Source organism: Bos taurus, chromosome 5, assembly GCF_002263795.3.
Source record: "Bos taurus isolate L1 Dominette 01449 registration number 42190680 breed Hereford chromosome 5, ARS-UCD2.0, whole genome shotgun sequence".
Lineage (NCBI taxonomy): Eukaryota > Metazoa > Chordata > Mammalia > Artiodactyla > Bovidae > Bos > Bos taurus.
Window position 1 is genome coordinate 48,566,877 of NC_037332.1, and position 26,684 is coordinate 48,593,560.

The 26,684-nt window shown below is 35.2% G+C and overlaps 1 protein-coding gene across 2 annotated transcripts in view; it reads right to left on the minus strand.

Moving 5' to 3' along the window:
- The window catches only part of LEMD3 (LEM domain containing 3), a 73,576-nt gene that overhangs the window by 26,048 nt on the left and 20,844 nt on the right, over positions 1–26,684 (minus strand). For both annotated transcript variants that reach the window (NM_001192699.1, XM_024991863.2), the window contains exons 2-4: positions 9,768–9,805; positions 5,651–5,717; positions 3,317–3,384 (exon numbers count right to left, since the gene is read on the minus strand). In NM_001192699.1, coding sequence (NP_001179628.1) covers positions 3,317–3,384; positions 5,651–5,717; positions 9,768–9,805 — 173 coding nt within the window. The remainder of the gene's footprint in view (positions 1–3,316; positions 3,385–5,650; positions 5,718–9,767; positions 9,806–26,684) is intronic.

Genomic DNA, 26,684 nt, shown 5'->3' on the forward strand with positions numbered 1-26,684 from the left:
GGCTTCTCTGGAGAATTCTGCCAAATATTTTTTTAAAAATTAACATTTAGCCTTCTCAAAGTCCTCCAAAAACTTAACAAGGAAGGAACACTTTCACACTCATTTTATGAGGCCACCATTACTCTGACATCAAAAATGCTTCAAGAACGGAAATACAGATCAATATCCCTGATGAATATAGACACAAATCCTCAACAAACTATTAGCAAAGTGAATTAAATAGCATATTATAAGGATCAAAAGTGGGGTTTATTCCAAGAATGAAAGGACAAACACACAAAAGCCAATCAATGTAATACATCACATTAACAGAAGGAAAAATCATATGATAATTTCAATACAGGAAGAGCATTTGACAAAATTCAATACCTTAAGTGATTAAAAACACATGATAGACTAGGAAGAGAAGCAAATTACCTCAAAACAATAAAGGCCATATATGAAAAGCTGATGACTAATATATTTTTAATCATGAAAAACTGAGGTTTTTCCTTGGAGACCAAGAATAAGGCAAAGATGTCCACTGTTGTCATTTCTATTCAATACAGTAGAGCAGTTAGGTGAGAAAAGAAAATAAATGGCATACAAATTTGAAGTGAAGAAGTAAAATTCTATCTGTTTGCAGATAACATGATTGTGTACATAGAAGGCCCTACAGACTCCACCAAAAAAAAAAACCCCAAAATGTTAGAACTTAAATATATTCAGCAAAGGTGTGGGACCAAAGGAAAAAAAAAAAAAATACAAAAAGAAGTTGCATTTCTACACATAAAAATGAACAACCAGAAAATTTTAAAATTTCATCTACAAAAAGCATCAAAAAGAATAAAATACTTAGGAATAAACATTATCTAGAAGGTAACAGACTTACACACTAAAAACTACAAAGCACTGCTAAAAGAAATTTCAAGACACAAATAAATGAAAAGGCATCCTGGGTTCGTGAACTGGAAGACTTAATTAAAATGTCCATACTACCCAAAGCAATCTACAGATTCAATGCAATTCCCATCAAAATTTCAGTAGCAGTTTTTTTTTTTTCCCCCCAGAAATAGAAAGATCAATACTATAATTCATATGGACCTACAAAGAATCCCAAATAGCCAAAATAATATTAAGCAAGAAGAACAAAAGTAGAGGCCCCATATTTCTGATTTCAAAGCATATCATAAAGTTACAGTAATCAAACAGTATGGTGCTGGCATCAAGACAGACATATAGACCAATGGAATAAAATGGAGACACACTCAGATTGATGGTCAACTGATTTCAACAAGTGTGCTAAGAACACACAATAGGAAAAGGATAGTTTCTTCAAAAAACAGTACTGATAAAACTGGATTTCCACATGTAAATGAATGAAACTGAAACCTTATCATACACTACACGAAAATCAACTCAAAATGGAGTGAAGACTTAAACATAAGACATGAAACTATAAAACTTTTAGAAGAAAATTTAGGGAAATACTTCATGATATTGGTCTTAGTAATGATTTTTAAATTATGATTTGACAACGATTTTCTGGATATAACACCAAAAGCACAGGTAACCAAAGCAAAAAGAGACAAGTGGGACATCATCAAACTAAAATGCTTCCACACAGCAAAGGAAACAATCAACAGGGTATAAACACAATTTGTGGAATGGGAGAAAACATTTACAAACCATCTGATAAGGGTTAATAACCAAAAATAAATAAGGAACTTCAACAGGTATATGAAAAGATGCTTGACATCACTAACCAGGGAAATGCAAATCAAAACCACTATGAGATATCACTTTACACCTGTTAGGATGGCCGTTATTAAAAAAACCAACCAAAACCAAAAGAAAACAGAAGTATTCAAGGATATGGAGAAAAGGGAATCCTTGTAACCTATGGGCTTCCAAGGTGGCGCTAGTGGCAAAGAATCCACCTGTCAATGCAGAAGATGTAAGAGATGCAGGTTCAATCCCTGGGTTGGGAAGATCCCCTGGAGGAGGACATGGCACCCCACTCCAGTATTCTTGCCGAGAGAATCCCATGGACAGAGGAGCCTGGCAGGCTACAGTCCATGGGGTTGTAAAGAGTCCGACACGACAGAGTGTCTGAGCACACACGCACATTGTAAACAGTTGGTGGGAATGTAAAATGGTGCAGCCACTAAGAAAATCAGTATGGAAGTTAATAAAAAAATTAAAAATAGAACTATTACATGTTCCAGCAATCTCACTTTTGGGTATTTATCAGAAGAATTGAAAACACGATCTAAGAGATAATTTGCACTCCTATGTTCACTGCAGTATTATTCACAATAGTCAAGAAGTGGAAACAGCTAAATGCCTACCAACATATCAATGGATACAGAAAATGTGAGGTATATACAGTAGAATATTATTCAACTTTTAAAAAAAAAGGAAATTCTGCCATCTATTACAACGTGAATGAACCTTGAGAGCATTGTGTTAAATGACATTAGCCAGTTACAGAAAGACAAATACTGCATGATTCCATTTATATGAGGTATCTACCATAGTCAAGCTCATAGAAGCAGAAAGTGGTATGGTGGTGGCTAGGGACTAGGAGAAGGAAAAGGGGAGTTGCTGTGCAACGGGTACACAGATTCAGTAATGCAAGATGAAAAAGCCTGAGAGATCTGCTGCACAATGACATATACATAGTCAACAATACCGTGCACTTTATGGTAGATTTCATATTATGTGTTTTTTACCACAATTACAATGAAGTTTGTATGACATGACCTGTTCTCAATGAATGGATGCCAAGTTTTAGGGATTAGTATTTCCATATGCAAGTACTCACATCTTTACGGAACTGGACTAACATCAAGCTCCCTAGTATGATTTTCAATATCCACTCTCCCCTCTTTAGCAATCAGAGTGACACGTCTCCATTTTAACCTTCTAGTACTTTTCCTTTAAGATTTCCTAAACATTATTCACAGTCGTATAGAAAAATGTATCTGCAAGTTCTCTTAGAACCATGAAATGAAATTATCGCAGGGCAGAAGGACTGAAATAAATGACAATGGTTAGATGTTTACTTGCTTTCTTATGTACTACTTACCTATCTCAATTTCTTTCTCATCAATGGTGTTTGCACCCTTTCCAAACTACTGTGCATTCTCTCATAATAGAGTACTTTAAAACAGCTGAGTAATTCTGCTTTCTCTATCTGGTCACATTACACCGAACAGCAGGCCCAAACTTTTAACAGTAAAAGTAATCAAATGCATCAGATGGTAAATATAAATTGTAATAATTTATATTAACTTTAGGAATAGAGCTGTTAAAATTCTAATTCACTGCTTACTTTCAAATATGCAGCTGCCTCTTGGACAGAAAGTGTTCTCTGACTAGAACTGCCACATTCATGATCTCCTGAAAAGATTAGCATATTAATTTTGAATCAGTACTATGTTAAACAAAAGAAAACAAATATAATTAATCAAAACAGTTTTATAAAATACACAATTATAGACTGTATTATTATCATCGGTAAAGAAAGAAGGCAAACACTCTTGTCTAGAAAAAACTTACAATAGGCAATGTAAACAAGTATTTTTACATAAACCACAACCTTTATATGCATTTCAATCTACATAGAAATGTACCTTCCTTTTATATTCCTAATGAAATTGTTAGCCAGGGGTAAGAACCAAGTAGTGCTCACTGATGCCTATTCATAGGTATTGGTGCAAAGAAAGCCCTCTATGGATATATTTTTCAATGGGGAAAATTCATTGTGCTAACTTGTACATCTATTACTAAAGCTAATAATTCAAGACTCAAGTAATCTGAATTAAAATGTCCATTTTGGAGTATTACTAAGCCTACTTTTAGCAAGGCGTGTGCAAAACTTAAAAAAACATTATAACACAGATCAACAGGGAAATTAGATAGAAGCTTCTAGCTATAATCAGGTGTACTACATACAAAAGTTTGGAAAACTACATTTTCCTTTTCTCATACCTATTTATAAGAGAATCCAAAGCTTTATTCACCCCACCAGGCACTCTATGGTTATGAGATATCAATTATCCTTACAGTGAACTTCAATTTTGTTTCTCCTACTATTTCTTTAAAGTACTTAAAAAAAAACTTTTTTAACATAAAAGTATAATAGTTAAAGTAGAAATTTTGGCAAATTTTTTTATCATAAAAGCAACCATATTCCAACTTTATAAATTTTGTTCCAGATTTTAATGGTCATAGTTGTAAAACGAGAATACCTATTAGATGAACCAAAAAAAGTCTTCAAACTTTATAATCTATCCTCAGAGATCCAATTCTACAGATCTATAGTAGGGGCTGGCAAACCCAAAGACCAACTGTGCCCTACCACCAGTTTTTAATAAATGAAGTTTTATTGGAACACAGCCACATTCATTCACTTATGTATTATCTATGGCTGCTTTCATGCTCTAACAGCAGAACTGAGTAGCTGTGACAGAGACAGTCTAGCCCACAAAGCCTAAAAATTTACTATCTGGCCCCTTCACAGATAAAAAGTTTGCAGACCCCTGCTCTACAGGAAGGAATCTGTATCTTTAAAAGCACTCCAGATTATGTTGATCTAATACACTTCATAAAAAACTGCTATAGAGACAACTGTAGAAGCTTGTATTATAGGAGCAATATCAGGAATTCCATGTAGATTAAATACTCTATTTCTGGGTGCTACAGCTACCAAATTAATGTCATTAGTTTGCAGCATATGTATGTTAACAGTCCATCAGTCAATGCAAAAAATGCTTTTAATGATATATACAGAATTATTAGCCAAAAACACTGACCAGAATTAAAGAACTAACTTCCTCCTCCCAAAAAAAAACCTTGGTGAGAGGATGGGGAACTATCCGGATTCTAAATGCCTCTACTGGACCAGAGAAGTTCCACATTTACCTACTGGCCTTCTACAAATGATCTGGTTTCTACAAAAGGACTCACTACATACAAAAGTTTGTAAAATTACATTTTGCTTTCCTTGTAACTGTTTATAGTAAGAGAATCCAAAGTCACTTCTTTCAGATTATATGTAAAATAAGTGAAACAACTTAAAAGATAATAAATGACAAGGTGGCTACTATAGCTTACCGATGCTAAACTTGATGCCAATTCACTTCTCTTGTTCTAATTGCAGATATGCTGCATACCTAAGAATTTTCAGATTTACTTAGAGAAGAATATGAGGAAAATGCAACGTGTCAGGAGAAAGAAATTCTGTAATCTATTTACCTTATCCAAAGAAATGACACCTATACCTTCACCAAAAGAAAATCTGTACTTTTATATTAGATCTATGATTTTAGTTAATTTGTTGTTTACTCAATTCAATTGATATACAAGCTTTCAGAATTCTGTTACTATCAGTGCAGTAAAAAAGTGTTAACTTATATAATATAGTATATATCTATATTTCATTGTATACATATGTCAGGCAGGATAAAGGCCTTGATTAAACATATCTATACAAATAAAAACCCATTCCCTACAGGGAGTAAAAACTTATAAAGAGAAAATATCCACATGTATGTAATATAACAACACTGAACTTAGGAAAAACCATTTCTATTGATATCACATGCTACATATACAAATTAATCTTCAAAACATTTTTACATACTATGAATGTTGAGACAATTACCTGCAAGCTGTGCCAATCGATCATGAAGCTTGTATAAAGTGTTCATCATAAGATTTTTCTTACTTTCCTAAATTTAAAAGAAAAACATTATAAAATACCTGATCCTAAGGGAATATGCACCAAATAATAATCTTTGTTTGAAAAGAAAAACATTAAGTAAATTTAAAAATCACAGAAGCTACATAATATAAAAGACAAATTCATATTTAACCAATGGCTACCATATTTTAAAGAAACCTTAACCTAAGAATCTAAACTATCTAAATATTCTACTTTCTTGAGGATGATTGGGATATTGTACTAACCTTAGTGCCAGAAAAGTTCTCCTACATAACAACCCCCCCCCAATCAAAGCAATGCTCCCAATTCCCCTCTATACAATGCATACTTATGCATATTGACTGTTTTCTTCATGTTTTGTTTTAACCTGACAACCACATAATGTCAACCAACCTGACATTTTTGATTAACCCTCAAACCACTCCGAGGCTCCCAAAGTGGTCATGCATACGTTTATGAACCATTAAAGTGAAAGAAACATTTAATAAGCATCTACAACCCTGAATATTCACGGGAAGGACCGATGCTGAAGCTGAATCTCCAACACTTTGGCCACCTAACATGAAGAGCCAACTCACTGAAAAAGACCCTGATGCTGGGAAAGACTGGAGGCAGGAATAGAGGGGGACAGAGGACAAGATGGTTGGATGGATCACCAACTCAATGGATGTGAGTTTCAGCAAGCTCCAGGAGATGGTGAAGGACAGGGAAGCCTGGCATGCTGCAGTCTATAGGGTAGCAAAGAGTTGGACACAACTGAGTGACTGAACAACAACTGGGAGTTAAGAACTGTTCTCAGAAAAGCGAGAAATCCACACCAACAAGATGATTCCTGTTCTTAAGGGCAGAAAACATACTAAATGTTATAGTTGCAAACAAAGTACAATGTAAATACAGAAGACAGAGGGGTGGAAAGATCCATTTATGGAAGAGGGAATATCTGAACTGAGCTTCACAGAAAGAATAGAATTGACCAGCATTCCAAGCAGAAGGCACAGCATAGGCCTGAAAGCGTAAATGCTTTGGTTATATTTCTTACATAACCAGTAGCCAACTTTGACTCAGCAAACTCCTGGAAAAGTAGTTTGGAATCAATAGCTAGAGAACCCTAGATACCAAGAAAAAGAGTTTGACTTCATCCTGAACATTTAGGAGAAGAAAAGTTAAACAGAAATATGTGTCAGGAATATTATTCTGACCATATGAAAGGAAACCAGAGTGGAGACTTCTGCAACACCTAAGCACCCTCTCAAGAAGGCTAAAGCACTGAGACCTCAATTTAAGAGTAATCACAATTAACAGAGATGGACATAAACAATGGAGCAGGGTGAGTTAGAAGAGGGGATAAGAATAGCTTATCAAACTATTTGAAATAAATGCATGATTCATGAGAGGTTATGTCTTTATGATTTCCTTTCTCCCGAAGTTTCTGACGAAATAGGATTATTGGATAAATGTGACCAGGAACAAATTCATACAGGATATAAAAAGCTAGGAAAGTAAAGTTCATATGCCCAATGACATGTAATCACATCCATTTATTTTCACGCTGTATGTTCAAGGACAGAAGAGACAAGTTTGCACACTATACATGGCATACTTTTGTCAATGAAGCTTTAATGAGTGACAGGAGGAAGAAGAAAATTCATCAGAGGTGCCGCAATCCTACTAGCAGAGTCCCAGGTTTTATGTGAGATGGTTCATAGAGACAAAGATAGGTGACAATCCTTCAGCATTACTTGCTTTCCAAGTAGCAAGTAGCAAACTACTCACTTTTCCCGTTTGCTTTTTCACTCCCTCAACTCTATCTCAATCAGATTCTGAATCAAGTCAGTCCTTATGAAATAAGATTAGAAATCCAAACTGTAAAAATCAGACATCAAAAAGTAACTGCAGGGACTGAAATACAGGATTCTGAAAGCTACGCATCTGTGATAGATTAAACCACAAAATCACTTTTAATAAATATGTTCAATATAATAAGATGAGGTTTCCCACTGATTGCGTAGATTACAGACTTGATATATAAAACCAAGGTAAATCTGACTAAGCTTTGGAGCTGAGCATTTTCAGTCTCTTTCCTCTCTTATCTGGAAAAGAGAGTGATTTCCTTTTTGTTTTACATGTCTTGATCATGCCCCTCTCCACACCCCTTTCAAAATCAAAACTAAAGCCAAATATTTGACACCGTCCTCTGTGATTATATCTTTAATGAACATCAGAGGCCTGGGAATAAACATCATCTTTTCATTCAGATCTGTTAACGCTGGACTAGACAAGTAGAAAAAATAACAAAACTTAATCATACGTAACTGGATCTCATACTGGATAATATATATGCTATTACAGTCTCTTACAAAGAATTTAAACACCCCAAAATCTCAACTATAATTTTTTCAAGAATTATTTTTCCAGTGGCAACTCATTCAAAATGACCATCTATATTACTACAAGGGTGTCAAGTGCCATCCAAATGATCAACTAAATTATGATCTAAATAGTTTTTATGGAATATTTTATTAATGGAAACAAATTAACTTTGAAGAGCAGAAAGGCTTTGGTTCAATAATCTTTAGCACCATTATGCTAAACTATAGGTAAACCTGAAAGGTCTGTATATTAAATTCCAAAGTTACTTTCTTAGAGAAACTTATATTGGCTTATAGTTTCATTATTAACTTCCTCCATTCTGCTTTTCAAACTCTCTTCTAATTCTTGGCTTGAAATGTGTCTACTGATCACCCTGAAAACAAATTAAAGATCTACAAATAAATCCATATTTAAAGTAAGCTTTCAAAAGTAACCTTTCATTAGCAAAAATAATTTTTAATTTGAAATACTAATAGCTACCTTCTAATTGTGTATTTTGGTAAGCTCCAGATTTTTTTTTAGTCATATAAATCATTCTCTGAAGCAAATCTCATTCTCTGAATCATTCTGATTCATAGGAGGAAAAGTCAAACTATAGGGTGACGCCACCAAATTTTCTCATATAGTGTCACCTTTAAATATTCCCATCTCTATTTCAGCCAACTGTCTCAAGGATATTTTCTGTATTTGTATCAAGTCCTTAATTAAATGATAATAATGGATTTTAATTACTTAGCACAGTGCCTCGCACAGAATGAACACTCAAGTGACTAGCCATTATCTTCATTATAATTATTACTATTATTCAGAGGTTAGGAACTTCAGGTTCCTCCAAGTGGAAAATTATACAGAAGAAAATAAAGTCTTGCATTTTCAACATTCAGTGAGTATACACTGCAAATTTAAACTACGATGCCATAGCAATGATAATATCATAACCGATCAAGTCAACTTAAAAAAAAAAAAAAAGTATCGTCACAATAAAATACTACTGAAAATAATCAATACTAACAATCTAAAGTAACAATCTATGGATCTGACTTCACATTATCACATATCCTTTAGCACAACAATGTTTTCCATACAGGTCTATCTATATTACTCTCAGTTCCTATAATAATAAAACAAAAAAAACCACAACTAATTGTGTATTATAATATAAACTTAAATATCACAACCTTTGTATTGCCTATAATGATGAGGGGCAAGTGAAAAATATTTCCATGTAACACTTAGGTTAAAATTAATATTATAAATCCTTTAAAAAGAAAAAGAATCGTAAACAGGTTGCATAAGACTCTAAATCCTTTGCTTCCTGACAGTTGAAAAGGCCTGCCAATGAGCAAAAAATCCAAAGAGAACAAAAGAAGAGCAAAATCTGCGAGAGTATCCAACAACTAAGAAAACACACACACACTTTGAAGGCTAAGACCAGATCCCCAGGTGACATGCCAGTGCCATTTTACCTTGCGATTGGCTTTTATCTTTAAATGATAAACAGTTCTGCTCTTTGGAGAAAATCTGTGTCAGATTTAATTATATTATAGAAAAGGAATACTCAAAAATAAGAGAATTTATTGCCTCAGCATAAAAGAACGTTTAAAATTCCTATTGTCAGTTGATATTCATCCTAATACTTTTATCATAAAAAACATGACATAAAGTATCAGTATTAAGATTTACTTACTTGCATGTCTCCAAATGTTTCATCAAAGGGGTTTTTTACTATCAAGGAAAGAAAAAAAGAGAACTGTTAGTATCATTTAAGAATAACAATCCCCCTAACCAAGCCCTGAGAAATGCTAAAATGTACTCTGCTAAAACTGAATGTAAACATGCAAACAAAATATAAACAAATTGATGATAACAAAGGTTAGAGAACTACTTTTTCAGACTTACTATATTTACCATTCTCACTATGATTTTGTAGTTTGCTCTATAATAATTAAGAGTAGGTGCTCTGGTCTCAGACTTGGTTCCAGCCCTAGCTCCATTGCTTGCTAGCAACGTGACCTTGAACTACTATCTACTTAGGCACTTTAAGCTGTAGTTTCCTCTTCTATAAGGGAAGGATGTAATGACACCTACTTTATACAGTTGTTAGGATTAAATGAGATAAATCATATAAAATGCTTGATACAGTGTCAAACACTTAATACATGTTACCTATGATCATTACTATTAGTGACTTTATTTTGGCTCCTTAACTTGGTTTCTCTTCAAAATATAAAAGTCAGTTACTACTAGAGGAAATATGCAAGATGCTTTAAAACTGAGTAATTCATTTAGAATTCTTACTTCCAATGATTAAAAGACAAACCTGCCTAGTCCTTGCTAACATCTGGAAAAGTGTCAAGAAACATACACACACATCAAAATAGCTAAGAATTAGGTGTCAATACTAAACAACTTTTTTCTAATATATATTATAAATAAAGGATTTACCATTTTCCATTCAACCTCCCTATATCCATCCTTCCCCAAAAGATTCAAACAAGTTTATGGCTGAATATTATATAGCACTTTTCTAGTTATTATTTAGAATCTCCTCCTTACCCTCTACTTTAAAATTATATGCAAAAATATTCAAAGCTTTCAGATACCTGGATCTCTGTAAGTCAGGACACAACTAAGACTATCTGAGCCTACAAAGCTGTTCACACTGACCAGGTTTCCTTTCTGAGGTGCTTTTCTATTTTTATTTGAGAAAACAGGAAGTCCCATAGGAACCAGGAACTACTTGATTCTAAGAAAGTTCATGTGTGAGACCAGTTTAAATAAAAAAATACAATTTAAAAAGGGGGAGAAACATATTCTGCTATCATCTTAAAAGGATTTGATAATGAATTTTCAGACAGCATTTTTCTATAAAGCAATAAGGTTTTCATGCCAAGAAAAATTTTTTAAAAACAAAAAATCAAAAGTACTCAATAGGAAAATAGGAAGGATAATACAACTTAACGATTAAATAAAATGTTAAGAATCAGAACATGCTTGGACTGAAAAGATCCTTTTTAATACACTAATTTTTATTAATGTAAAATTTAAATAATTTAAAATAAAGCCATATTTAGTTCAATATACTACCAAAAATGCTCTGTCAATCTACTTAAATTGGTCAAATGATTCTAAAAAAACAAATAGTTTCTTTGCTGTCTATATGGGGTCGCAAAGAATCAGACACAACTGAGCGACTGAACTGAACTGAAAAGAAATTCTAAAAAACATTAAAACATGCAATTCTAAAATATAGATTTTAATATTTATGAAGAAAAGCCATGAGAGGACCACTTTCTGACTGTTTATGCATTTGTTTCTGTCAAGATTACTAAATGGAAACTAGCTCTTCAAGTATCTCTATGCAAATATTACTGTAGATTATGGATGTTCTCCCACTAGATTGCTCTGCTGTGATTTTCTCACAAGGGATCATGTATATTCAGGTTTGTATGCTCAGAGTCAAGCATAGTATTGAGCAAACAGTTAGTGCTTGAAAAGTGCTGTTTGAGCTGTCTAGGCTAAATCTGCCCTTCTTTATTCAATGCTGTGTGTTAACATAGAAGCAGAAGCGTTAAATTTTGTAGGAAGCTGGAAAAGGGTACGTCTGAGCAACTGGGAAGGGAGATGTATAGAATGACAATAAGAAAGCCAAAGAGCAGAACAATAATTCTGTTGAAAAACACTGCTCTGCCAGTTGTTTCTTTCTAGGTTTCGGCCTCTTATCTAGCACACTTGGCTAGCTGAGAGTATGCCATATTTAAAAGGCCAACAATATACACACCTACTGCTAAAAATTAAAGCAAAATGTTCCCTGACTTCCGTGAAAACTGTCACATACTAAGTCAACAGACAGACCTACTAAATTAACAAACAAAAGTAAACACAGTCTTGAGGTTAAGATTCGAAAGGAAACTCCATTTAAAAACAGCAGTTTTAACAAAGCAAAAGCATTTCTATGCATCTAAGTTTTATCCCCCCAAATCATTTCAGTATTTCTGAAACTACATCAGTACTTTTTCTCTCACCCACATTACCTATGACCATAGAAGGATAAAAAACATCCTGTTATCCCTAGTGAAAACATTCCTCCCTCCCCTGCTAATTAGGCCATTGTAGAGAAGAAACCATATTCCAAAAGCAATTCACAGGAAAACAAAAAACTGTCACCTCATTTTCTAGCCTCTTTTCTAAGGATGGAAACTGAGAGTAAATTATAGTTATTGCTTTGTTGGTGTTGTTTACTCACTTAGTCATGTCCGACTCTTTACGACTCTATGGACTGTAAGCCCTCCAGGCTCCTCTGTCCATGGGATTTTCCAAGCAAGAATACTGGAGAGAGTTGCTATTTCCTTCTCTAGGGGATCTTCCTGATCCAGGGATCGAACCTGCATCACCTGCATTGTCAAGTGGATTCTTTACCACTCAGCCACTAGGGAAGCCCTCATCACTTATCCTAAAGCAATGACAATAACAAGTTGGTATTTCAAACACTGTCCTCCTATATCCCATACATCCCAAACAGCGTCTCATTTCTGCTTTTTCTCAAATTCTCCTGTTGTGGCCATTTTTCCTTCATTTTTCTTGTTCAGATTATTTCAAACCTCAAATACATCAAATTTTTCTTTATAAATGTCCTTAAAATTTTGACTTCTCTTCTTCTGACTGTCCTACCAAAAATCAGTCTTAAAAATATGTCTTTAATTATACTAAAGACTCTTCAAAATCATTCAATCATTTCCCATCACATTTTGCTGTGATGGGAAATGACTGATTAGATTCAATCATTTGAATGTGATGGGAAATTTGCTGTGATGGGAAATGATTGATTAGATTCACAAGGAACTAATTCAAATCTTGTGATATTTTCCTACTTACAAGACATACTGTTGACTCCCCTTCTTTAAACATCTTTCTCTCACATAAATTTCAAAAATGTTACTAGTTTTACTGACCCTTTCTAAACAAGTGTAAACCTTTTCCATTCTCTTAGGGTGAGATCAAATTTGTCAATCATTATGAATTCTCAGATAAAAAAGGGGAAAAATGAAGTATATTACAAATGTAGGTTTTTTTTAGACATAATGCTATTACACATTTTTTAGACAGTATAGTGTAAGTGTAACTCTTATAGGCACTGGGAAACAAAAATTTCCTGTGACTCCCCTTATTGTAATATTCACTTTATTACAGTAAGTCTGGAACCAAACCCACAGTATCTCTGAGGCATGTCTATATTTGCAAAGTACATGTTTAATGTTAACCAAATGAACTGATGCTTTCCTCAGGAAGGCCCTGTTTTGGTCATTCAATGGCACTAAAGGAAAGAAAAGTCTACAGTGACCAAAGTTCTTTTACAACTCAGAAAGAAAGAAAAAGTTTATTCATTTAATAAGTATTTCCTGTCTAGTTTGCACTAGGCACTGGTAGTGTGGTAGTGAATAAAAAAAAATATATCTGCCCTCAAGGAGTCTATATTTTATAAGGATTAGAAGAGACAATGAGCAAATGCACTTTTTACATGTCAAACGATTCTAAGTGCTTTGGAAATAAAACAGTAGGAATGGCACTTGCCATGTGAGGGAACTTCTATACTGTTTTCCCTAATGCCTGCACCAATTTTTACATTCCCACCAACAGGGTACAAGAGTTCCCTTTTCTCCTCTTTCCTCAGATTGCACTGGAGTAGAAACCCGAGAGAGCTGAGGGAACAAGCCACATGGATACCTGAAGGAAGAGGTTTACAGACAGAAAGAAGTCCGCAGGCTGTGAAGTGGTAGCATGTCAGTCATATTACTCCTGGAAATAGAGCTGTGTGGATGAGAGAGCAAATAGCAAGAAATGAAGTCAAAGATTATTTAAGGGAATTAATAGATAAGATAATATAGGATTTTGAAGATTTTTTATCTATTAATCTGAGCAAGAAATCTCTGAGAATAGGAAGCATGCTACCTGGCTTACACTTTAAAAGAAAGACACATGTAGTAAGTGACAGGTCACTCTCTCGAAATAATACATTCAGGGTACTTTCCTCCTGCTTCCTCTACATCAGCACAGACAGTTTCATTCAGCCCCAACATTTTTCTGTTCTAAATAGTTGAAACTACTATTACAAGCCATATAAAAATATTCTGCCAGGAAGAACTGAACAGACATTTTTCTAAAGACGACATACAAATGGCCAAGAGGTATATGAAAAGGTGTTCGACATCACTAACTATTAGGGAATTGGAAATCAAAACCACAGTGAGATATCACCTCACACCTGTTAAAATGGCTATCCTTAAAAAGATGAGGTAAATTTGGTGAGAATGGGGAGAAAAGGGAAGCTTTATACACTGTTGGTAGGAATGTAAATTGGTACAGTCACTGTGGAAAACAGTATAGAAGTTCCTCAAAAAATTAAAAACAGAGCTACCATATGATCCAGCAAATCTATGAGGTATACATCCAAAAGAAATGAAAACATGATCTCAAAGAGAGATCTGCACCCTTATATTCATCACAGCATTATTTGTAATAGCCAAGATATGGGAACAACCTGTCATTGGGTGAATGGATGAAGATGATGCAGTACGTATGTACAAATGGAGTATTATTCAGTCATGAGAAAGAAGGAAATCTTGCCATTTGCAATAACATAGATGGACCTTAAGGGCATTGTGCTAAGTGAAATAATTCAGACAGAGAAAGACAAATACAATATGATATAACTTATCTGTGGAATCTAAAAAAGCCAAACTCAGAGAACCAGAGAGTAGAGTGGTGGTTACCAGGGGATGGGCAGTGGGGGTAATGGGAGAAATACGGATCAAAGGGTAAACTTCTAGTTGCAAGATTGGCAAATTCTGGGAGTTTAATGTTCAGCACAGTGATTATAGCTAACAATACTGTTAAAAACTTGCAGGCTGCTAAGAGCAATAGATATTAAATATTCTCACCACAAAAAAGAAATGATACAATTCTGTGACAGGCTGGAAGTGGTGGCTAATGCTAAGGTGGTAATAATTTTGCAATATATAAATTTACCAAATTGACATACTTGCACACCTTAAACTTATACAATGTTGTATGTCAATTATATCTGAGTAAAGGTGGAAAAAAATTTCTGCCAGAAAGGCTCTGTACTTTTTATCTTTCTGATCCTCTCAATGTTTTTCCTGCTCCTTCATTCTGTCTTTAAGGTCGTTTGCAGCTCTCCTACAGTCATGAAGGATGCCTAACACTGCAGTTTATCAGGACCTTCCTCTTCTCAGAACCTCTACGTATTTACTCTCAGTATCCCTACTATCTTATATTATAACTTAACTATCAGTTTTTGTTTCCTCCACCAAGACTGCAAAATCTCTACCTGCCTTGCAGATATTGTGTACTAATATATGCCGAAAGAACAGAAGCCTGAAGGCATAGTGCAGCCTCCTACAACAGCTTCCCTAAAGCTAAAGAAGTACTACAATCCTGCTCACTCCTCAAGATTCTCCTTCGAATAAAAAGGAAGTGGACAGGGAGGCCTGGCGTGCTGTGATTCATGGGGTCGCAAAGAGTCGGACACGACTGAGTAACTGAACTGAACTGAATATTTCTTAAATTCTTGATATGTTCCAGGAATACTGATGCCACGCTTTTAGGAAGTAGCTTATTTCTCCTTATATCACTATTTTACAGCAGGTATTACCCCTATTTTATGGACAGAGAAACTGATGCATGATTAGGTTAAATTGCTTCCTTCAGGTAAATGCTGTTTAAAGAGGTAGGATTCAAACCTAAGTCTGACTTCAAAGCCTACTTTCTTTTCAGAAAAGAAAAGGCAACTACAGAAAAGAAAATATTTGTTCTAGTCAGTTTACGGAAAACATTCTTCTCTAGAACTTTCAGATTTGGAATCATTAAACTTTAATCTCCTTACGTAATGCATGAAAATTGCCTAAAATGGGGATAGAGAGGAAAAGACACTGCTTTAGGGAAAATACACTGATGTCTCTTAAGATGATAAAAACTTCAAAACCAAGTTCTCTAAACTGTAGTCTAGGAAAAGATTTCCCATGATATATCAAAACATAAAGTATTCGACAACCACCATGGGCAGCACTGACCATTCCCCTTCTCTCTGCTGTCGCAGCACTTTGTTCTCAAGGCTGCTATAAAGCTTACCATGAGGCATCTGCTTAAAAAAAAAAATCATAATTTTCTGATTTAGAACCATACCACATCTAAATAATATTTTGGCTTCATCTGCTATCTAAGACTCTCACAAGCATATATTAAGTGCTTACTAGGTGCCAGGCATTATGCGTGTTGCAACAGATTAAAAAATGAAAATATATATATAAGCTCTGTCTTCAAGAAGTTCAGTCTGGAGGTCAGTAACTCTGCAGACATGCTCTTTCAAAGGTAAAGGCAGTCTCTTGTAATTCTAAAACTCTGACCTTAAGGCTAGGTTTTTAGTTTTTGGAAACTTCAAGTATCTAGACAATTAAATTCAGCTGCTTAAATGACCAATTATCTCTCTGAGCTGTACCTAGTTATAAACAGACATTCAAACTCTCAAATCCCATCTTCTAGTATTAACATTTAAACAGAGCATAATTAAATGTGAAGAAGTGGGGGAGTGGGGGAGTGGTGGGTGGGTGGGAGGGCAAATGTTTCCAACAGCTGCAGAACACGGCACCTGTGTGGCAAGCACTTCTGCATTTCACTGCCACCAGACTGATCTAAAAATGGACATGGTGAACAAGGCAGTGCATTCTTTCCCAACACGGCACTGCTGCCCATTTGTTCTCTGAGAGCTCACCTATTGTTCCATGGCTCCATTAAATATACGGACATTTTAAAGCTCAGGAACAGCTCACTTCAAATGTACTTAGTAAATTACTGTGAATATTGAGATTCAATCTGCAATCACAATAGGCAGAATTTTATGGACGAGAACTGTCTACTCTAAAATTTGCCTAAGACAAACTCTTGTATCACCATGTTCTACTCATAAATAACCTTTCCATATTAAGCCTACCTATCTATCTGGATTTACAGAGGTACAGACCTAGATTGGGATAATCAGTGAAAGAAACGAGAACGGCAAAAACACAGATGCTTCTCCACTTTTCATATCTTATATAAGACTCCCAGCTTTTCAATTGCCCTGTTCTGAGAGGCCAACGATCCTGTGCTACTTCCAAATAAGTTTTCTTAAAGAATAAGAAATGTACACGGTGACTCTATAAAATAAAAAAGGCTTTAAATGTGATTATCAAAGTACCAAGAATATAATGAAAACTGAAACAATGTATTCAGAGAAATAAAAGGTCAAAGTCAAAATTAAATTGGCAATAGTCTTATTATTTGATTGATTCCCACTCTTCACCCTTATATGCTAAGAACCATTATGATCTCTTTCAAACTTATGGTCATTTGAAAGTCTCACATTTGCTCACCATAAAAATGAAGACTCCCTTGGAAAAAATTGACAACAGACTATAATTAAAATTTTTATTAAAATTTTATTTAATCTTCATCCAAGCACTAGGGTTAGTCCTGCAGTCGTCTCTTGACTCTTTGGGACCCCATGGACTGGAGCCTACCAGGCTCCTCTGTCCATGCGATTCTCCAGACAAGAAGACTGGAGTGGGTGGCCTTTTCCTTCTCCAGTCATCTAAGCACTGATTTTACATTATAATTGTAACTCAAGTTTAGGATCTCTGTAACAAAAGCTGTAAGAAAGACTTTTAACTATAGACCATTCAACAAGTATTAGTGGGGCATATTTTACACACCATGCTATGAAAACATGTTGCTTACGTAGTAGTGAAGATAAATGAGTATCTATGATATAACAAATACCTTAGAATTTAGTATAGAGTGCTTTAAGAATTCAGGAAGGGACAAATAATTTCTGTGTAAAGTACACCCGAGGTTTCAAAATAAACCAAAAGTAATAAAATGGAATGAACTACTAGAAAATGCAACATTAATGTACCTCAAAAAGATCATGCTGAGTGAAAAAGCCTCACAAAAGAGTATTCTATGAATCCACTTATATGAAGTTTTAGAATAAGCAAAATAAATCTATGGTGAAAACAACAGAACAGTGACAGTGTACTGACTGGGCAGGAGGAAGAAGAGGTGAAGGTAATGTTCTATATCTCAGGGGTTTATGTTACATGACTACATGTGTTCCTTGAAACTCATCTGATGGTACCTTAAAGATTTGTGCATTTGACTACATGCAAATTTTACCTAAAAAGAAAAAGAACCTCACTCTTAATTACTAACATTCATGAAGTATGTAAGGGTGGAATATTCTAATATCTTCAATTTACTTAGAAATATTTTTTAAAAAGAACGGTGAATGATGAATAAGATACATAGTAAAGCAAATACAGAAAATGTAAACTGTAGAATCTACAGTGCTCACAGCACAATCTTTCAATCTCCTGTTTGAAATGTTTCATAAAAAAATACTAGAGGAGAAAAAGTATAAAAAACAAAACAATAAGTATTTGTTAATGGTGGTTGTTGTTTAGTCGCTAAGTCATGTCCAGCTCTTTCAAAACCCTGTGGACTGTGGCCCACCAGGATCCTCTGTCCATGGGATTCTCCAGGCAAGAATACTGGAGTGGGCAGGCATTTCCTTCTCCAGGACATCTTCCCTACCCAAAGATGGAACTCCCATCTTCTGTACTGGCAGGCAGATTCTTTACCACTGAGCCACCAGGGAAGCCCCATTCATTAATGTTGCTAAAATCCTACCAGAAAACTGGTAAAAGACCACTTCAATTCCTAGATACATTAGGTTAAAACCCCAATTGTAATAGTTGCAGCTCATTGTACAAAAAAATTTTTTTTCCTTCTTCCAAGTTAGTCTAAATTCTTAACAAATTGAAAACTGAAAAGTTCCTCTTATGCAAAAAGCTAGAAGAGTTACTGGAATCTAAGAGTTTTTTTGTTTTGTTTTAGAAAGACCTGGCTACTATAGTCTTATTTTTAAAAATTCATATAATTTATATTTACAGATAAGATTTTATCCTATTTTACTAAAATAGTGTGAGAAACTTGGCATATAAGGAAGTAGCAAAATGTAGGCGTTTTTATCTAGTAACTTTTAAAAAGTAAATGTTTACAAATATTCAAAACTATTTTCTAATACATTTAACCTCCTGAGCTGGAGGTAGTTCATCTACCAATGATTTTACAAAACTGGCTTCATGTATCTAAAATAATGACAAATTAGAAAATTAGATCACTAGCACATCAAAACATTACACATTCCTTCTAAAAATTAATTCTGATATCTTAATAGAGTATCCATATCTTAAAGAAGAATATCTGAGTTACTGATGACTGAATCTGACTAGCAAATAAAATTGAAGTTCCCACTCAAAAAATGTTTAATATAAAAGAAGACTCAGACTTACAGAAAATACCAACAGCTTACTCTAAAATAAAATACAAACAAATGAATTTTTCCCCACCCCAACACCGGGTCTTAGAGGTTCAAAACCAAAGAGACCGATCAGGCTACTGCCACCATCTAGTTCTGTCAGATAAAGACACTTCTGTAGTTTACCCAATGTTGGGAAGAAAGGCCATATAAGAACACATTCAAATAAAGACAATATATCTATTTAAATTATGGGACTTTATCTTACTATACTGCTTAAGGTCCAAAAATTTTGAGTGATCTGCTTTTTCAGTACTTTCAAAGTCTTTTCCTGAAAACTATTTTGCATATATGCCAGTTAAAGAATTATGCTACTGCATGGTGACAAATGAACAGAAAAATAAAAGTCAACCTACAAAGGTTAGAAACAAACCTATAAATAATAACAAGCATCTGTGCAACAGATATCTTGGCACCCAAAGGAATTTATGTTAATACAATACTGTAATTTATTAAACATGGTGACAGCTCACTGTATTAAGAGATTTTAAACATTAACTGTTATACACTAGAGACTGGCTATAACACTTCCTCAAGGTTTACGTTGCCAAGAATAAAAACTGTATTATAAAGAGGCTGTTCTAAAAGAATATTGCTAAAAGAGAATTTAGAAATCCAAAAGGAATCTGTGATACACTGTACAACCCATCTCCAGCACAATGCAATAAAACAACATGCATTTGCCATACAACTAAATTCATGAGGTTTTCCTTCTACTTAGGGTTTCCCTTGTGACTCCATACAGAAATCTGCCTGTAATGCGGGAGACCCAAGTTTGATCCCTGGGTTGGGAAGATCCCGTGGAGAAGGAAATGGCAACCCATGCCAGTATTCCTGCCTGGAGAATCCCATGGACAGAGGAGCCTGCTGGTCTACAGTCCATGGTGTTGCAGAGTTGGACACTGAGTGACTAACACTTTCCTTCTACTTAGTAACATTCTCAGTCACAATGCATGGTTAGTTTTGAGCAGCAAGGAGACATTATTCAAATAAGAAAGCTGGAGAGAGAAAAGCTGCAGTACAATGAGAAAGTGAATAAAACTGAAAAAAAAAAAAAACCCCAAAATAGTTATTATTCCATGCATTAAACAGAGACAACGGAAAGGGGCATTATATGCAAAGACAAAGCACAGCGATTAAAGCATGACCAAAACTAACATATAAACTGAATTTGGAACTAACAGGAAAAAAACAAAAACCCCTCAACACCGACTTTATGAGCAATGTGCTCAAACGTTACATCTTGCCTTTTAGCTCTGGAAGAAAGCAGATGAAATTGAAGTCATTTGGCAAACAGAGGAATTTAAATATGGAATTTAAGTATGTCATCATTAGATCAAAAAAAAAAGAAAAACATTCAATAAAACAAAATGTAAGCAGTTCTGACGTGGTAAAAACTTTTTTGTTGGTAAAAATATATGAAACCTTGAGAGTAAAACTCATGCTTGAACACAATGAACAGAAGTACAACATTTGCTGGAATCATCAGATTTTCACCTAATGTTTACTTTTAACTCCTACTTGTAGTAGAGAGAGAATACAAATAAATGTGTGAACATGAACAATCACTTAGAAAAAAAATAAAGCATGCAATTCCCAACAACCAATCTACCCTGATACAGTCAAAACACATGTGCTCTAGACAAAGCCTAAGATGGGAGATACGACACTGCCACTCCCTCAGCTGCTCTCAGTTTCCACGTGGCTCTCATAATTAGGAATACTTTAAGCACGGAGTATGATTTTAATGTTTAAAGATGTACTATGGCCTGGAAAATCCCACGGACGGAGGAGCCTGGAAGGCTGCAGTCCATGGGGTCCCTGAGGGTCGGACACAACTAAGCGACTTCACTTTCACTTTTCACTTTCATGCCTTAGAGAAGGAAATGGCAACCCACTCCAGTGTTCTTGCCTGGAGAATCCCAGGGACGGGGAAGCCTGGTGGGCTGCCATCTATGGGGTCGCACAGAGTCAGACATGACTGAAGTGACTTAGCAGCATCATGGACCTTAGAGCTCCACCATGTACTAAAACAGTTCATTCCTACACTGGATGAAAAAAAACAAAAAACACAAAACTGGCCTTTTAGAGAAACCACATAGCAGCCTCTAGATCTAGAGGACTTTTCAATGGCATTTCTGAACACACTTAAATTTTGCTAATTTAAGCTCTGACTTCAAAAAACCTAACTTCATAGGGCTACTATATACTACAGCTGAAAATTCAAACTTGTCAGTAACAAAACAATTTTCTGAACCAAGAAAATAAAACTAATGCTCTCATACTCATTTAGTAAACATTTCAAGGTATCTTAAAATTCCCAAATTATGACCAATTCTAAGCTTACTTCCCCACATACTATCTCTTATTTGTTAAATTCTCTTCAATGAATATTTTTGAGCAATCAAAAAACCAGATGCTAAGGAATACAAAGATGAAAACTCATAGTACCTTCCTCAGAGCAGCTTACAGTGCAGTGATTCTCACTACTTTGGAGGGTCAGAGACCCTTGAGAAATTGCCAAAATCTATGGACCCTATTCCGAGAAAAATGAATACACATTCAAAATTTGCATCTAATTTCAAGTTTACCTGGAATCCACTTATGGCTTCTTTAAGGTTCAGAGACCAGAGGGGGTTAAGAACTCCTGGTCTAGTAGAATATAAAACTTTTGGGGGAGGGGGAGCTGGTGAAGACAGTTTCAAATGAAATCCAGGTAGACAGTACTGTACAAGGACAAAGATCCCATGCCAGAAGTCAGATTCTCTGTACTGAAATCTTGGTTCTACTACTTACTAACTTTAGACAAGTTTCATAACCTCCCTAAGCCTCAGTTTTTTAATCTAATGGGAATGATTAAATGATTAAAGCCACCACCTGGCTCTCAGGATTGTTTTAAGAAGTAAGTGAAATAACTGCATGCAGTACAGACCCAGAGTACCTTGACCTGAATTAAATTCCAAAGTCTTTACAGTCCAAGTCCACAGACACCCTGAGTAAACCTCCAGTTTAAGACTCTTGAGAGATGAACTAAAACATCTTCTCCCAAATCCCACTGTCCAAAGCAGCCAGTGACTTCTAAGTCCTTTAAACTCTAAGGTGATTGTATAAGACAAAAATGTTGACTTTTTTCATCTACTTTTATTCATTCAGTGGAAAATTCCTTCCCTTAGAATCAAAATTTATTAACAAAAATAGGCCCCCTCCCCAAAAAAGTATGGCAACAAATCTGTAATAAACTGGTAGGAAAAAAGTCTTATAAATTAAAGCACAAGATTACACATATATTTACATTCATGTTATGTCTGTTCTAGTTAGCAAACTGACTTGCCAGAAATTTGATTTACTATTTTAAGTTGTTTCTCAACCCCTGCAAATGTATACTCTACAAGCTTTAATCTTGCTTTAAAACATCAAAATCCATATCACCATGTATTTACAAAATCCATTACAAAATTATCAAAAAAGAATTTTAAAGAAAGGAGGTATTTCCTTAAAATAAATAAAATTAAATAAGCAATCTAAACTAACCCCCTCCCCACAAAAAAAGAGAGACATTACTTTGCCAACAAAGGTCCATCTAGTCAAAACTATGGTTTTTCCAGTAGTCATGAATGATGTGAGAGCTGAACCATAAAGAAAGCTGAGCGCTGAAGAACTGATGCTTTTGGACTGCGGTGTTGGAGAAGACTGCAAGGGGATTAAACTAGTCAATCCTAAAGGAAATCAATCCTGACTGAATATTCATTGGAAGGACTGATGCTGAAGCTGAAGTTCCAATACTTTGGCCACCTGAAGTGAAGAAATGACCCATTGGAAAAGACCCTACTGCTGGGAAAGACTGAAGGCAGGAGGAGAAGGGGACAATAGAGGATAAGATGGTTGGATACCATCACCAACTCGATGGACATGAGTTTGAGCAAGCTCCGGGAGTTACTGATGGACAGAGAAGCCTGGTGTGCTGCAGTCCATGGGGTCGCAATGAGTCAGACATGACTGAGTGACTGAACTGATTGAAACAAACCCAACAGAATGCTGTACCACTATTTCTTTAAATGTATGTGGACTGATATTCTGCCTACAATAAAATTTAGGCAATGACCCTAAATCATTCTATTTCTCTCATTTTCTAGCTCAAATACTACAGAATTTTCTTATAAAGGCACTAAATATTTTCAAAGTAATTGGGTGGTATCTTTATTCTTTTTCCTTCTTGGGTGACACAATATTAATATAATTTATAACTTTAATATATTAATTTCAACCTACTAACATTTTTAAATTCAAATTACAGGACTTCTTTGGTGGCAGACGATGAGAGTCCACCTACCAGTGCAGGGGGACACAGGGGTGTTTGATCCGTGCTCTGGGAGGATTCCACATGCCAAGGAGCAACTAAGCCCATGCACCACAACTACTGAGCCTGTGCTCTAGAGCCTGGGAGGTGCCAACTACTGGGCCTGTGTGCCGCAACTACTGGAGCCTGCATGCTCTAGAGCCAGTGCTCTGCAATGAGAAGGCACTGCAGTGAGAAGCCCATGAGCCGCAATTAAGACCAATCCCCACCTGTTGCAACTAGAGAAAACCCACACAAAGCAATCCAGTGCAGCCAAAAATAATTTTTTAATCTAAAATTACAAATTAAATTTTTATAATTTAAATAAAAACTTCCTCAAGTAATGCTTACTTCTGAAATCATGTCATTTAGATGAATGAAAAATAACTCTTCACACTGAAAGGCAGTGAGGTAAAATGAAAAAGAAAAATCTCTGGAGCAAGGAATACTCGCTCCAAAATTTATGACTTGGGACCTTCGGCAGGTCACCCTCTTTGAGACTCTATCTAGCAAACTAACATAAAATGGGATGGTTTCTGATTATGCTTAGCAATGTGGGGAGAAAAGAGATTAATAAATCTTAGCTTTTTCATTTTTTTCCCAATCCTAGTATGAAATAAAAAAAAATAGACGGCACTCAGTTTACAAAATAACACAATACGCCACTACTCCATTCCTCACTTGTCTATGCCCTGGAGCTACTGGGAAGAAATGACGGTCCTCAGAAACTCTTAAATTAGAAAGAGACAAAATAGAAGACCCCCAAGTTAAGGCTTTCTGCCCAAAACCCCCTTACCTGAATTTTATACTAAATGCCAAAAATTTCGCTAATCAGAGAGAAAATCTGGGTTAATAAAGATCTTGTATTTAAAGCAGAATCACCTCTGAGAAGATTAAAGGGATTTTACCAGTTGAAGGTTGGCAAGCTAGTCATTCATTCAAATATTACAGCTGATTTCCCATTATTCACTATGGTTGCCTTGAAAACAAATTCTAAAATATAACCAGTGTATATAATTTCCTTATACCATGTTTTAAGCAATGTTTCTTTACAAGTAAAAGGATTTCATTTACATCAAGATATTCAGATCCCCAAGGTAGTATTTTTAGTATTTACACACTAAGAAAATATGACAAAATTCTATCATGAATATGTAATTTTTTATATTCTAATCATGGTAGTATTGATACACAGTTAAAAATAACAGCACAATATGAGAAGGGCAAATCATCTGTTAGGTCATCAGACAATACCTTGTAATGGGTGGTGTTCCCAAATGTTCTCGGCCCATTAAGTTGAGAACTACTGAGCTAAATTCTGACTGAAAAATGGAGGCAACCCAACTACAACACATATAAGAATGAAGGATGATTTAGAGAAACAGGATTAAGTTCTGATTCCATACTGGCTCAATTCTCACTAAAGATCATCACATTATCAAGTTTTATCAAAATCATATTTTTATTATCAGAATTCTATAATATTGTGAATTAATTCAATCAAATGAATTTCTCTTATCATTTAGCTGAAAATCTGAACTCAGAAAATCAGAGTTGCAATTTCTTAAAAAGGAAAGAGGGAATGGGAGAGAAATGCAATACAGTAAAATAGTTAGGGGGTGAGCTTTCAATTCATACTTCCACAGTTCAACCAACAACCTAACTCTCTAACTCCTCTCTCTGACCTGCAATCTTGGACTAAGTGATTAGCCTAGTCCTCCATTACAAATTCTTCATTTGTCAAAATATGTAAACTGCTTAAGATTTAAATGCTTAAGTGTAAACATTTATGTTTATAGTTGCCAAACACCCAATAACTGGACCTACTATTTATTACAGGGCATTATGCTACATGAAATCAATCAAAGACAAATTCTGTATGATCTCACTTGTATGTGGAATCTAAATAAACAAACAAACAAAACGTATAGACACCGAACAGACTGGTGGCAGCCAGAGGCAGGGGGTAGGGCAGTGGGGGAAATGGGTGAAGGTGGTCAGAAGGTACAAATTTCCAGTTATAAGTCCTGGGGGTGTCATCGACAGTGTGGTGACTATAGTTAATAATACTGCACTGTATACTTAAAGCTGCTAAGATAGTAACTCCTAAAAGTTCTCACCACAAGGAAAAAACTGTAACTATATATGGTGATGGATGTTAACTAAACTTAGTGATTATCACTTCACAAAACATACATATATCAAATCATTATGTATTAATAGCATACCTTAAACTAATACACTAAGTCAATTATACCTCAATTTAAAAAAAGAAAGAAAAAATCTGAAGTACTGAGCACTTAGATGTTTAACCAAGATTATAGCAGAATAGCAAGAAGCTTAGGCCAGCATTAGAACAGGAATTAAGAGAACGAAAAGAAAATACAAAAAGCCAAAAATAAACTTGCTGTCTCCTAATGCAACTCCCACAGAACATGCCCATATTCTAAGGACCTAAAACTTATACCAATACTGAAGGTAAGTTATGACCAACCTAGACAACATATTAAAAAGGAGAGACACTACTTTGCCAACAAAGGTCTGTCTAGTCAAGGCAGTTTTTCCAGTAGTCATGTATGAATCTGAGAGTTGGACTATAAAGAAAGCTGAGCATCAAAGAATTGATGCTTTTGAACTGTGGTGTTGGAGAAGACTCTTGAGAGTGCCTTGGATTGCAAGGAGATTCAACCAGTACATTCTAAAGGAGATCAGTCCTGGGTGTTCATTGGAAGACCTGACGTTGAAGCTTAAGCTCCAATACTTTGGCCACCTGATGCGAAGAGCTAACTCATTCCCCTGATGCTGGTAAAGACTGAAGGCAGGAGGAGAAGGGG